The sequence below is a fragment of the Triturus cristatus genome, chromosome 3_1 (assembly GCF_964204655.1).
Source record: "Triturus cristatus chromosome 3_1, aTriCri1.1, whole genome shotgun sequence".
NCBI lineage: Eukaryota > Metazoa > Chordata > Amphibia > Caudata > Salamandridae > Triturus > Triturus cristatus.
In genome coordinates, this window is record NC_140583.1 from 1,054,493,936 (window position 1) to 1,054,508,260 (window position 14,325).

At 45.4% G+C, this 14,325-nt stretch overlaps 1 protein-coding gene across 1 annotated transcript in view; it reads left to right on the plus strand.

The window, feature by feature from the left end:
- Window positions 1–14,325, plus strand: part of SORL1 (sortilin related receptor 1) — a 744,876-nt gene that overhangs the window by 683,210 nt on the left and 47,341 nt on the right. The window contains exon 42 of the mRNA XM_085645831.1: window positions 11,750–11,869. Coding sequence (XP_085501957.1) covers window positions 11,750–11,869 — 120 coding nt within the window. The remainder of the gene's footprint in view (window positions 1–11,749; window positions 11,870–14,325) is intronic.

Genomic DNA, 14,325 nt, shown 5'->3' on the forward strand with positions numbered 1-14,325 from the left:
CATATCTCGTCAGGGACTGCACATCAGTTGCAGTTTTGGCTCATGAACCAAGATTGGGTCCAAGGTTGATCCCTCTTCCTTCCCCAACTAGAATTTACAATGGTGATAGAGGCGTCACTCCTGAGATGGGGCGGGCACATGGGAGAGGCGGAGATCAGAGGCCTCTGGTCTCTGGCGGAGTGCGGGCTCCACATCAACCTTCTTGAGCTCTGGGCGATTTGTCTGGCACTGAAGGCATTCCTTCCCTCTGTCAAGGGGAGAGTAGTTCAGGTGTTCAGACAACACTTCCGCCATGTGGTATTGCAACAAACAGGGCAGAGTGGGGCTGTGGACCCTCTGTCAGGAGGCCCTTTGCCTCTGGAAGTGGCTGCAACATCAGGGCATATCCCTGGTGGGTCAGCACCTGGCATGTTCCCTGAACGCCAGGCCATACAATCTCAGCCGCCGGTGCATGATGGATCATGAATGGCGTCTTCAGTCGAAGGTGATGTAAGGTCTCTTTCGGCAGTGGGGAGAGCCTTGGTTAGATCTATTCGCCACCGAAGACAACGCACAATGTCAGCAGTTCTGTCTGTTGGAGTTTCCAAGGCGGCACTCGCTCGGCGACGCTTTACGTCGCGAGTGGAGCTGCGGTCTTCTATGCGCCTTTCCACCTATACCACTTATGCCCAGAGTGCTGAAGAAGATCAGGCATGACCGGGTCCATGTCCTTCATGTGGCTCCGGACTGGGCACAAAGAGTTTGGTATCCCGAGGTCTTGAACATGGCCATCGATCCTCCGATCAGACTGCCCCTTTGGGAGAATCTTCTGTCGCAGCAGCAGGGGACGGTCCTCCACACGATCCTGTCCAGCCTCCACCTCCTTGCTTAGAGATTGAGCTTCGACAGTTGACAGCCTTTGACCTTCCTCCAGAAGTCTGTAATGTTATCTTGGCAGCCAGGCGTCCCTCTACTAAAACAGTATATGCCTGCAGATGGAACAAATTTGTGGCATGGTGCGCAGCAAAGGCTGTGGATCCCCTTTCTGCCCCCCTTTCTGAGGTTCTCCTCTTCCTACTTTCTTTGGACCAGCAGGGCTCTGCTCTTGGCGCCCTTAAAGGCTATCTTTCGGCCATTTCGGCCTTTCTTCGCCTTCCTGATCAGCATTCTCTTTTTAAGTCCCCTATTGTAAATCGTTTTCCTATGGGCATTACTCCCCTTTTTCCTCCTATTCCTTTTGTAATGCCCCAGTGAGACTTGAACCTTGTCTTGACTTTACTTATGTGCGCCCCTTTCGAGCCGCTACATAATTGTCCTCTCAGACTTTTGACTCTTAAAACTGCCTTTCTGGTTGCCATCACCTCTGCTCGCAGGGTGATTGAGCTTCAGGCTCTAACTTCAAGCCTCCTTTCCTTGCTGTCCATCCAGACAAGGTTGTCCTCCGAACTAGACCTTCTTTTCTACCGAAAGTGGTTACCTCTTTCCACATAGGACAGACCATTACTTTGCTCACCTTCTTCCTGCCCCTGCATCGAGAGACTCCACTGTCTGGATCCTAAATGTGCGTTATCATTCTATCTGGATTCGCACAAAAAAATTCCAGATGGACGATCAACTCTTTGTTGGCTATGTGGGCGCCAAGAAAGGTCAGCCCGTGCAAAAACGAACCATCTCTCGATGGGTCGTTCTTTGCATTAAAATCTGGTATTCCTTGGCCAAAAAGGAACCTCCGGTAGGGCTGCGCAGCCATTCCACCACTACTGCTTTGGGACATGGAGTCTCCCTCAATGACGTCTGCCAGGCAGCTACATGGGCATCACTGCACACGTTCACTGAACATTATTGCCTGGATAGTCCGGTCCGGAGAGACGGGGTTCTTTGGCCATTCGGTTCTCCAGGACTTTCTGATGTGAACTTAGTTCGCAGACCCACCTCCGGGGTTGGTATTGCTGGGGTATCTATTCTAAGGTAAGGAATCTATAACTAATAGTCTCTTTCAGATGAACAAGTTACTTATCTTCGGTAACAATATATCTGTAAGAGACATATAGATTCCTTACCGCCCCACCCATCCTCTCTGTTCTGAGAACTGACTTCTAGAGTAAGGGACTCCCTTTCAGGGCCCTAGTTTGGTGTACCAGTGGTCAGTTTCTTGCATTGCTCTGCGCAGGTCAGCATGCAGGGGCGGCGTCTAAGTAGATACTGTGACGTTACGATGCCAACGACAAACACAGAGTCCACCGACATCACCTACCGACGCGCAGGGGTACTGCTGAGAACATTCTCCAGATCCAGTCTGACGCCTGGGGGGAATTCTAAGGTAAGGAATCTATAACTATTATATGTCTCTTACAGATATATTGTTACCGAAGGTAAGTAACTTGTACATCAGTGTGGGCTCATTCATCTGAGATGTCTGGTACCAAACATCTTGGGATTGGGTGAAGCCATTGTGGATCTGTGGAGCTCTTATTGACAAGCTCCCAGCCCACTTACTCAGTATGGCTTCACTATGCACGTATATAGCCTAAGAATGGACTTAGATTCTGTAGGGGCATATTTGCTCATGCAGGTATGCCCTCACAAGAAGTATTTTGCACCCTTCCTAAGGGCTGTAAGGCCTGCTGTAGGGGTGACTTACCTATGCCTCTTGCAGTGCTGTTAGGCCTGGCACACAGGTATGTGTGTCAGGTCGACTCTCCACTTTTAGCTGCACCAAAACATACAAGCTGTAGTGGCATTGTGCATGTGTTTGGTGAGGGGTCTTTTAGGGTGGCATAATACATGCTACATCCCTTAGAGACCCTCCCTCGTCACAATGCCATTGGTACCTTTTACAAGGGACTTAGATGTGCGCCAAAGGGGTGTCAATTGTGGAAACAATTGTTCAGGTTAGGGAAAAGAACACGGGTACTGGGGCCTAGTTACCAGGGACCCAGTACACACACAATTAAAGTTGCATCAGATACTATGCAAATATTTTGGAGGGGCATGGGGGGTACTACAACCGTATTCCATTTTCCTACGGTCGTTCTTTGCATCATAGCCTCCGGATGGCTTAAGGGCTCATTCCACCCGATCTAAAGCTGCTACCACTGTTAACACGTGGAGTCCCAGTCCTGGATATCTGTCAGACAACATGAGTGTCCCTTCAAATGTTTACCAGGCATCACTGCCTGGACAGTCCGGCCTGCAGGTACGTCCTTTTTGCCCATTCGTTCCTGCAGGACTTTTTAGTCTGAAATTTGTCCGCCGCCCATCCTCCAGGGGTGATATTGCTCGGTATCTATTCAGAGGTAAGGGGTCTGCAGCTAGATGTCTCTATCAGATGAACAAGTTACTTACCTTCGGTAAAGCCTTATCTGGTAGAGCCCGTATCTGTCCAGAGATTCCTTACCGGCCCAGCCATCCTCCCCGCACTGTGGAAAGGCTTCTACTGTCAGGGCTGTTCCCTTCCAGGGCCTTAGTTTTCAATCACACCAAGGTCAGTACCCTTCATGGCTCTGCTCTTCTGGCACGGAAAGTCGTGAAAAGTAACTGACGTCAGCGCACCTAGGTGGTGCCTATATAGGTGACGCGGATGTCACTACTGGCACTGACGACTCCAACAAATTCACCAGGAGCCGACCAACGCCACCTACCGGCACGCAAGGGAATTGCTCAAAGAAAAATCTTCTGTATTCAATCTGGCCCCTGGTGAATTCAAAGGAAAGGAATCTGTGGCTTGATACTGTCTCTACCAGTTAAGGCGTTACCAAAGGTAAGTAACTTTTTCTACAAAATTGGAGGCAGAAGTCTCCAGACTAGAAAATTGCATGAGCTCACGTTATTGAAGGGTTTATTGTGAGATCTGGAAGGCCAGTGGACAACTATAAGCTCTCCTCATGAAGGAAGTAATGCAAAAATTGCTAGGCACTAAACTGAAGTACTTTTGAAAAAGAGTATAAAGCAAATTGGCCGCTAGCCTACACAATTAGACAGCCCAAACCCAACAACTACATAAAATCAATCCAGAATGCTACAGGATGTATTCAAAACTCATATGAAGGCATCATAGATGCTGTCTCACGTTTCTACTGACATCTTTACCAAGGTGAACCCTTTGATCCCGACCTACAAAGTGCATACCCAGCAGACTTCGATTTCCCCACTATTCCACCGGATAGGGGGAAATGACTACACGACCCCATTTCATAAAATGAGGGCCATCATTATATTAATCCCTTGCGATGAATACCGACTTCTTTCTACAAAGCGGTTTGCATCATTTAACACCTCATATGACCAACTTATTTAATTCATTCTGTGAGAAGGGTGCTGTGAGACCCGTTGTGATGTAGTCCTTATTGACCCTATTACCAGAACAGGGCTAGTACCCTAACTGCATGGGTCCTACTAGCTCATTGACCATTAAAGTAATATGTTAGTCTACTCAAAAATACTCCCCAAAAGACTTGGAGAAATCTAAGCAATCTTAGTCTCCTTGAACCAAGCAGTTTTTATTAATGACTGACAAACACGAGATATTAGCAGGTTGGCTTTCAGTTTGATTGGTAGGTCCACCCTTAACAATTTTCAGGTGCTCCTTCACTTGCTAGACACGCAGAAGGCATTTGATAGAGTACATTTCAAGCTTCTTACATCTTGGACAAGTCAACCCTAAATGCAATTGAATATTCAATAGCAAATGACTGCGTCTGCTGTCCTATCCGGGGGCACGAGGCAAGGCGGTTACTTGTCCCTGCTGTTATTCTCCCTTTTGAAGGAACGTTTTAACGCAAAATTTAAAATAATCATGACAGTGGGCACCTACCCCCAAAACAGCTAGATTAAAATAGACTTACTCCCCTTTTATTTTTATTACACATAGGTCAATCTGAGTGTAGGCCCTAGGTAGCCTTATGTGCAGTGTGCTGCGTAAGTAAAAGTTAGGACATGTACCTTTTGGCTTTGAATGTCCTGGTAGTGATAAACGGCCTATTTATTTTTTCACTATTGTGAGGCCTACTCCCCTCATAGTCTAGCATTGGGAATTCTATTGTATACTTTTAGGATGTACTTCCTGATCAGAAAGGAGTGGCATTGCCATGTTTGATATGTTTAGAATGGTAGTGATAAATCCTCGTTACTGATAAAGTTGGATTTCACATCACTATTTTAGAAATGCCACTTTTAGAAAGGGGGCATTTCTCAGTGCTTATAACTCTTTGTGCTTTGCAGCCTGTCTCCAATACACATCTGGGCTAGGTGACAGCTACGCTTTGTGCATTCTGTCTAGATAGCCACAATATAGGAAGGGCTGGGTGTGACAGGGGATACATATGCATTCATCTTCATACTGATAGTCTTCCTGGGCAAGGAGAGGGGGAGGTGGTTCATACTATATCTGAATAGGTTGAGTCCTGCCCTCACACAAAGGGCTAATTTACGCTGTACTGGTTGTCTGGAGCCAGGGCTGTGCTGAAAGGGTTCTTTCGGAGGGTTATTTTGAAGTCTCTCCTTCGTCAACTCAAAAATACTCCCCAAAAGACTTGGGCTGCAGAAGGTACTGTCGCTTTGCAACTTATCTGGATGAGCTGGTCTCTTCCTTGAGCTGGCCTGTTACCTGCTTTTGTACCCCCAAGTGTTCTCCAAGGACTTGTTGGCTTGCCCCTTGTTCAAGAGGTCTCAGGATCAGCAGAGATCTCCATCTCTTTGTGGCCATGGTACTCGTTTTCGTGAGTCCGGCAGCTAAGGTGATAAGGATCAGAACAGCCTCTGATCGCTGGTGAGAGGAGAACATGCGCTTCACTCTTCTGCAGTCTAAAGCGCTGTGCTTGGGCAAGGAGCTGCACCAACTGAGAGAAAAGATCGAGCACTGACGTGGTGTCCTGAATCAGCACTTCTACTTTTGCCTCGCGCTGCATGTGTGGATTTGAAAGTCAGCTGTGATAGAGAGATGCTGGAAGGGATGCCTCTCAGCGCGGCACTTCCACGACCCATTGCCCTGCAACCAGGGGCGGGCCAGGCACACAATCTCCGCTATCAGAGCAGTGTTGTGTGTGAATAGCAAGGGAAGGCTGAAATTTGAAGATGCAGGTCCTCTTCCCAAAGGACCACTGTCATTCCTGCAGGCATCATCCCCCCCAGCGTCGTTCAGAGGGTTTCCTCTAACCTGTTATTCCCCAAAGTCGGGGCCATCCCCACAATGGGTACAGTGGGTGACTTGGTCCCAGGGTGCCGTGAAGCTGTCCTGCGCTCTTTAGAGGGCAGTTCTGCTCACAGGATGTATTGGCAGTTCAGGAGGTCCCAGATGGTTGTGGACACGCAGGAGGATTAGAAGGCATTTGTGGCCAGAAAATGTAGGTCCTTCGGCCTGCGTGGCCCCACAGCCGACCTGTGTGAAGCTAAAATGTACCTAAACTTGTTCCCCAGCGGATTTTGGCCACAAGACTGTAACGAGGGCTGTTCCCTCTTAGTTGAGTGTGACCTACTGTGGGAAGTAACCAAGGGGGAATTGGAACGCTCAGTCTACGGTGCATGAGTACCATAGGAACACTTATGCGATTCTTATTAATATGATCATGTGTTCTGCCAAACAAAGAATATCATGGTTACTTTACTGCAATACCTGTAATTGTCTTGAAAAGCCTGCATTACTTGCAAAGTAATCGGATTCATGTTGTTTTGGTCTTCTTATGCTGTTATGCCTAATGTAGTAGTCTATTTCCATATAATCCTTTGTGGTCTCTTTTATGGTGTATTCATTGTGTTGCTGTGTGCATTGCACTAATACTTTACGCATTACCTCTGGATATAAGCCTACCTGCTCTGCGCCAATTTACCAGAGGGTGAGGACAGGTTACCTTCAGTGTGTACCAGACTTACCCTTACTAGAGTGGTTGGTTCTGCTGGGTGGTGTGCATACCGTAGCCAACCAGAAACCCCAGATAATATATACCAGACCCACACATACATTCAAGAAAGGCATGATGAGATTCAGGTTGAGTTCCTAGATAGTTTGTGGGACATTATCTGACAAAAAATGCAGTGCCCTCAATCTGCACGAGATAGAAAGAGAATGCATTTAAATTGATATTATATTACTATAACACTTAGCCAGTAAGCCTAAAGACAGTGTTCAGTGACTCTGGCCAATGCTGGAGGGGATGTGATTAAATGGGGGTAAAACTTACACATGTGTTATTGTAAGGATGTCCTATCTTTTATCAAAGATGTTACACATATTCAATGACCTCAAAATCAAATCCTAGTCCTACTTGTGGATGTTGACCAGGTTGGTCTGTACACTCTTTCCTCGGTGATGATTAGACTGGTCTTGCAAGCACTCTATCAATAGCTCACGAATGGAGAATTCCTGACTTCCCATCAATGGGGATTGTCATGGACTAAAATTTGACAGATCTGTACAATGGAAAAAATTACACTAACTATATGAGATTGGCTGGGCCAATTCGAACAATGATGGACTTCATTCCGTACAACTATCGAAAGATAATACTGAACGATGCGCTTGCACCCTCCTCTGTAATGTAGCAATAGATCCTTCTCTTTAATTATGAGGTAGACCTGAAGCCAAGAATCGAAGTAAGACCAGGATGCTACTTACGTGACTGTGTGACTTCATTTTCCATGGGAATATCGGGACCTTTCCGGTACGTAGACCCAAAAACTTACGGTGGTTTTCCTGTATGTCATTTTTCACATGATGCTCAATCACATAACTATAATGAGGACATTTGTGAGATGTTAATCCTTATGGTATGAAAAAATTAAAGTTGTTAAAAAAAATATTAGATCATTCCTGTAAGGTTTTAAGGCCCCATCAGCAGTTTACCAAGCATTTGTACTAGGTGCTTTTGTTCTACGGAACAGTTAAGTTAGAACTGTAGTATTACATTGCTGGAGCACCGAATAGTATATGTCCCTTTGTTGCTTAGGACTCAAGCCAATGGGATAAAAGGTGGCTACTGTCTGGAATTGTTTTGTGCATTATGTTAAACACCTTTGAAGCATTAACATGTATGGAGTATGTCTTCCAAATGTTTCATGCATTCAGTTCTGGAGCTGAAAATAATTAAGGGGCTTGCTTTCTTTTATTGCTTTATTGGTTAATCCAACTTACTGTACTACGTACAGATACTAATTTGAACCCTTGTCACAAAGGTGTTATTGGGCCCCAAATTCTGAAATCGCACAATGAGAGATACGATCTTGAAACATGCTCTTTTTGAAAGATAAAACAGAACGCTGAAAGGTCAAATAGCAAACAATTGATAATTAGCATCCTCATTCACCGCTGAGGGAGTAACTGTACTTTGATATCAAAGAATTTGTGTGAAAGAAACAAGGAAACAGGAGTTAGACAAAACGCCTCCTGTAAAGACAGCTATAGTCATTGAGAGAGAGAGCACATCTCAGAGTCTCTAGAGGTTTGCTCCTATTTTCTTAACTAGCCAAAGAATTTTGTCTTGAGACCTTCTAAATTTTGAGAGGCAGGCAGACCCTCTAGATTCAACCACCGAGAAAGATAGAAAGAAAGAAGGGAATATATTAAGATGACAATCCGTACAGCCAGTGTTGAAATTGAAGATTTTCTTTAGAGCAAAGCAATCTTGAAAAAGATGCTATAATGAAGTAACTAAAATTGCCAATGATTAATTTTGTGACTCCAGTTGAGACTGATATTCTTATCTGCCAATCCAAGTTCATTTACTGCACCTCAAAAATGTTCTCCTTGCTGACATGGAGTGGGGAGTTACACTGCTCCAAGGTTGTGTGTGATAGCAAGCCAGGCTTCTTAAGAGGGAGAAGCATCATTGGAAGTGCCTATCGTAAATTGATAAATGAGTTCAAAAGCAATGCGAAGTGAGTGAAGTCCTCCTCGTAACGTATTCAGCCACTTCCATCATTCTGAGTGGCAAGCTAACTCTGAAATTTGTGCGCAAACTGTGTGTGAGCCTGATCACAAATCACCAGTTTCATGCAGACTGCTTTCGGTTGTGGAGTTACTGCTCTAATTTCTTCTTTAATACCTAGAGCAATTTGCGGGGGCAGAACAATGTGGAATGGTTTACAGTGTCGTAAAACAATCACAAAATGAAGGAAATTTTCAGGGGTCCTAGGCAGTGGTTCATGGGCTCAGATTTGAACAATCATAGCCTTATAGCACAGGGCACAAGCCTCCTGGCAAAATAGTTGAGCAATGCTCTTGTCCCTCTGCAAAATCTAGTCTTCCCTACCATCTCAGGTTGTGGTTAGGCGCAGGAGAGTAGTCCCCGTAACTGTTCTTCCAGTGGTTCACCCTTATGCAGTACTTTTCTCATCTTTTACTCCTGTGCAATCCAGGCCTGTGTTCACTGGCGGGATGCAAGGGCATTTTCTGCCCCTGGTGGTACATATGGACCATTGAGCAGGATCAGCTGACTTAGCCACAGCCCCACTGACATAATCTAAGACTCTTGTCTTTGCGACTGGTGCACGCAATCTTGCACATTAGAAGAAGTGGCAGTGCCAGTACCAGTGAAAAGAAGCCACACTCCCCTGCTCTTGTCACAGTCCAGTGTTGCTCCGCCGGGAAACCTTTATTGGGCCCAATCACAAATCCATAACCTAAACAAAGCAGAATGCCCACCCCAAATCTTAACTATGACCCAGACGTGGCAATCCGAGCACCAATCCTCTTGTGTCGCTTTGCTTCTTCAGATAAAACCGCTGAATGCAGTGATAATTACCATAGTATCAAGTCATCACAGGCACTGCATTGTCTTAGTGGAGAACCCATGAGATTCTTTTGCGGTTTACATGAGGTCTTGGTGTGGTATGGGCATGTCACAGGGCACCAGGGTCTCGAGGTCTCACTACATGGCCTGGCAGTGCAGATCCTTCCGTAGGACGCATTGGGCAGCTTCAATGTTCTCCCTGTCAATGCTGCTTGTAATCTTTGTACAATGGTACCTTCTGCACCACTACTCAGCAGTCAGTCAACGCCTTCCTTCAAGGCAGGCTTGAGGCAGCTCTCCTCCTGGCAAGTTGCAGAACTTGCATAGAAGAGTTGGTAGCCAGTGACCCGCAACCCTGGATCTCAGAAGAATTTTCTCAGTTTTCAAATATTGGCAAAGTGACTGGTGGTTTCTAACCCAAACTTACACCAGGTTTTCATGTATAGTTTGTTTATTCCAGAGGTCCAGCTCTGAGATCAGTTTGAGGCAGTTCTGGACTTTTGCACGTTCCTTCCGGCTATAGTCTGTCTCGGTGTCCGCAAGAAGGTGGGGTAGAGGAGGGAGTCTCCTGCCTGGAGGGAGGAGGGGGGAAGGGGCTATTGTTCAACATCTAGGAAATATTAAAATAGGAAAGGACAGGTGATTTTGCCAGTACTTTTGAAAACGACCCTTTGTCTCCTATCTTCCACTCACTTTTGTCCACTGCAAAGACATTTTTGCAAGGTAAATGGGAATAAACCGAAGCCCAAAATCCACCCTCTCTGCTCTAAGTACATGAACAATAAGTAGTGCTCTGGGACGAGGGACCATTGTTTCGTATTATTCAATACCAGCCCTAACACTGACCTCAATGTAAGACGTTGAATAACTTTCATGCCTAAACCTTCATTTATTAGGACTGGAGGCCATAATTCATCCTAAGAGGGCATGCTTCATCATAGGGCTAATCCTCACATTGGCCAAGGAAGATAAACTAATGTTGGCTACAACCTTTAAGGGAGCTCTTTATTTTGACCATGCTTCCTTTGGATGTGATGCAATGTCTTGTCAGAACCAGTAGCGGAACAAAAAGGAGAGAACTATCCTCTAGTTGACAAATATTTTGTTCGCTTCACCAGTGGCTGGGGTTAAAAAGCAAAAGGTCAGGTAGTAAATAGTTTGACCTTGCTAGGAGATTGACCTATCAGCCCACACTGGGGGATAGGTGCTAATAAATCATATGATAATTGGATGCCACAAAAAATAAAGATCAGTTTTGTTTCTTTAGCATCTATTTCTCAGGTGCTTGTATTAACTATTTAATACAATCACTTTGATGTTTGAAAGGCGTGCGCATGCCCAATCTGTACACCATATAAATGCCAGTTCTTTTGCCATTATCAGTTGTGTTTTTTACTGTTAGTGAGAAAATGTACTGTAGGTCGGACTTGAAATTTCAATTGAGCTTCAAAATAATTTGTTTTTGTTATTAACACATTTCATTTGGCCTAGGCGGAATTCCGGTATGCGGAACTCCGCGAAGTGACCTAAAAGCTCCACTGTGCTATGCGGAGTTCCGCAAGTGGCGCAGTGTGTTAAGTCATGCGGTTTGTGCTGATTTTTTAGCACTCAGTGTTTGTCCCGCACTGGAAAATCAACACGAACGGCACCAGTCGCAGCGCAAGAGGGCGCTTCTTCTTTTTGCCCCTCAAGTTGATTTTCTCAACTGAGCAGTCGCGACCATTCGTGTCCGCCCGTGTTGCGATATCTCGCTGGGAGGAGGCGAGTGAGGAAAAACCTCTTCTCCACTTTGCAGAACTCCACGTGCTCTGCGTAGTGCGGAAAACTCCACAAACGGACCGGAGTTCTCCTCCCAGCCCTACATTTCATAGTCTAGGGTTCTGAATGTTATTCTTGGCTCGTTAAACCAAGTAAATAAAGAAAAATATATAATCATCCTATTAACTGCTTACAAATGATGTTTTAAGTGTATGATATGCTAATATATATGTATTGATTCTAATATTGGAAAAACTGACTTTAATAAAAATGAATGTGCTATTTTATAGGTTTATGCAGTTTGCTATGCCACCTCATTTCTGGATCTACACAGAAGCCCAAGCAACGTAACCACAACTCTTCATAATATTACAATCAACGTGAACCGGGATGAACAATATTTATTTTTGGTAAGGAGGTTGTTATAAAAATGCAGTGTTTGATAGTTTTATTTTTTTAGGCAAACCTTTTCCCAATAAAGTGTGCCTTGATCATCTGCATACTCAGAATTTAAGAATACTAGTGCTGCGCTCTTTTAAAAAGTTGGTGTTGATATCCGGTGTAAGCTAGTAGCAGTTATAAGCTGAATGGCCAACCTCAATGAGCTGTATTACGCTGTGTTCCCCAGCCCTACAACCACCATGTGCGCCTGCTAGCTGCACCCCTAGGGCATCTTGGTATTACAGAACAGGGGACAAATGTTTGTGTAAACCCTCTGTAATAAAGAGGACGTCTGTGCTACATTTGTGCCAGTTCAACTCAAGGGGGCATCCCCCCATTTGCATGAAGCGTAGCCTCTTGCAAATGAGGATACACTTTGCCGCTGCTCCTGCGCTGTACTACAGACAATGGCACACACAGAAAGGAGCAGTTAGGAGGCGCATTGGGTGTGTACCACAAAGAAGTGTTGCACAATTAGTGTGCCTTCTGAAAGCACCCCTTAAAAAGGGGGTAGTGTGTGGCAGGGACCCACAAGGCATCCTTCAGCAGGCAGGTGTTACTCGCAGCACCCACCTGCAGTAGATCTCTGCTACCCTTTCAAATGCAGGCAAAGTGAAAGTTGGACTTGTGGCGTCAAACAGCAAATCTGTCTTTCACCAATGCATAGGTGCCAGGGCAGGTACGTGTTTACAGCTGCGCTGGTGACAGCACATATACCTTAAGACACATCACTATCTCAGTATATGGCTGGCACTCCCAGGTAAAGGTGCACCATGGTGCAAAGTGGGACAGTGCACCTGCTCCATAATTCAGCCCTTGGATCTCTCCATATTGAAGCGTGAAACTATATGTATGTTTTCTATAATTTAGGGCAAAAATGAATGTACTTTGCACTCTCCTACTCTGTGGTCACAAAACTGAAAGCCCTGTAGCCAAGTTGTTCCAGGATAATAAACTCTGCCTAAGTTACCCTAATGTAAAATTACTTTATTTGCTCCAGAGAGCGGGAGGGGGGAGTCTCTTCAACATTCTGTCTCATAGACATGCTTCCAAACTTTGCCTGTTACCATAGAGCAATAGCATAAATGACACACAGACACACACACACACACCCCCACCCACCCTCCGACTGGCAGTCGTCCGTTGGTAGTTCTAGTTAGGACCTAGTTTCCATAGGAAAATTATTTTTTGACTTGCTTATAACTTTGGTGCAGTTTGACGAATCTTCATGAACTTTTCCACACAAAAGTGGCACGGTATATCTAGTTCTACATGGAAACTTTTGGAGTGATCCGTCAAGCTGGGACTGAGGCAAAACAAGGGGGGGGGGGTTCAAAAAGTGTGCGTTTCTTGTTCAATTTCCCATAGGGATTTTGAACAGGACTACAGCTCGAACTACTCAACGGAATTACACCAATGTGTGATTTGGTGTAAATCCATTCAGTAGTTGCAGAGTTAGTAAAGGAAAAACCCAATCGTATATCTAGGGACACCAACCCTCTGCAGGTCTCTGGCAGTGGATCTGCAACATCCTGCGCCACCAGCAACACCATTATTAGCTGACCACAACCTGAACGGAAGGTTGTGGCCACCATTTTAAGTATTGGGGACGGTCCTGGGGACTTTAAACATTTCTGCAAAATCAATAAAGGGATCGGGGTCACCCCATGGGTGGGTCAGAGGAGTGTAAGAGGGACCTATTTTGGTTACGAAATTGAGTTATAGTGGGGGGTTTTTCTACTTCGGAATTCTGTGGATCCCCAACGAGGCTCAGCATGGCCCCTCGTGTAAATCTGCACACTTGATGCACTTTGAAAGAAAACAAACACTTTAAGACACCCACACAGGTGTACTCACACCCATTTACAGACTCGCCCAGACAGTCATGCACCCACTCACAGACCTACAAAGGCACTCACACACCCATACAGGCACTCATACACCCACTCAAAGACCCATACACTCACACAACCAGTCACAAGTCAGACCCACACAGACACACCTACTCACAGACCTATGCAGGCATTGACACACCCACTCACAGACCTATGCAGGCATTGACACACCCACTCACAGACCCATGCATGCACTTACAGATCTACTCACATACCCATGCAGGCACTCACACACCCAGTGACAGATCCACACAGGTACTCACACACCTAGCCACAGACCCACACAAATACTCGCACATGTACTCACAGACCCACGCAGACACTCTCATACCCATGTCATAAGTGATGTAATATGTGATGTCCTAAGCAGTGCATTGCGGAGGCGTAAGTTATAGTTAGCTCAGGTAACTATAACTACTGAATTTCTATGTTTTTGTAATTGTGAAATGTGAGCTTAACTAGAAAATCCCTGTAACCTTTGTTTTTTTTCACTGAATTTCAAAGTTTTTAAAAATTCTATTTCCTAACTA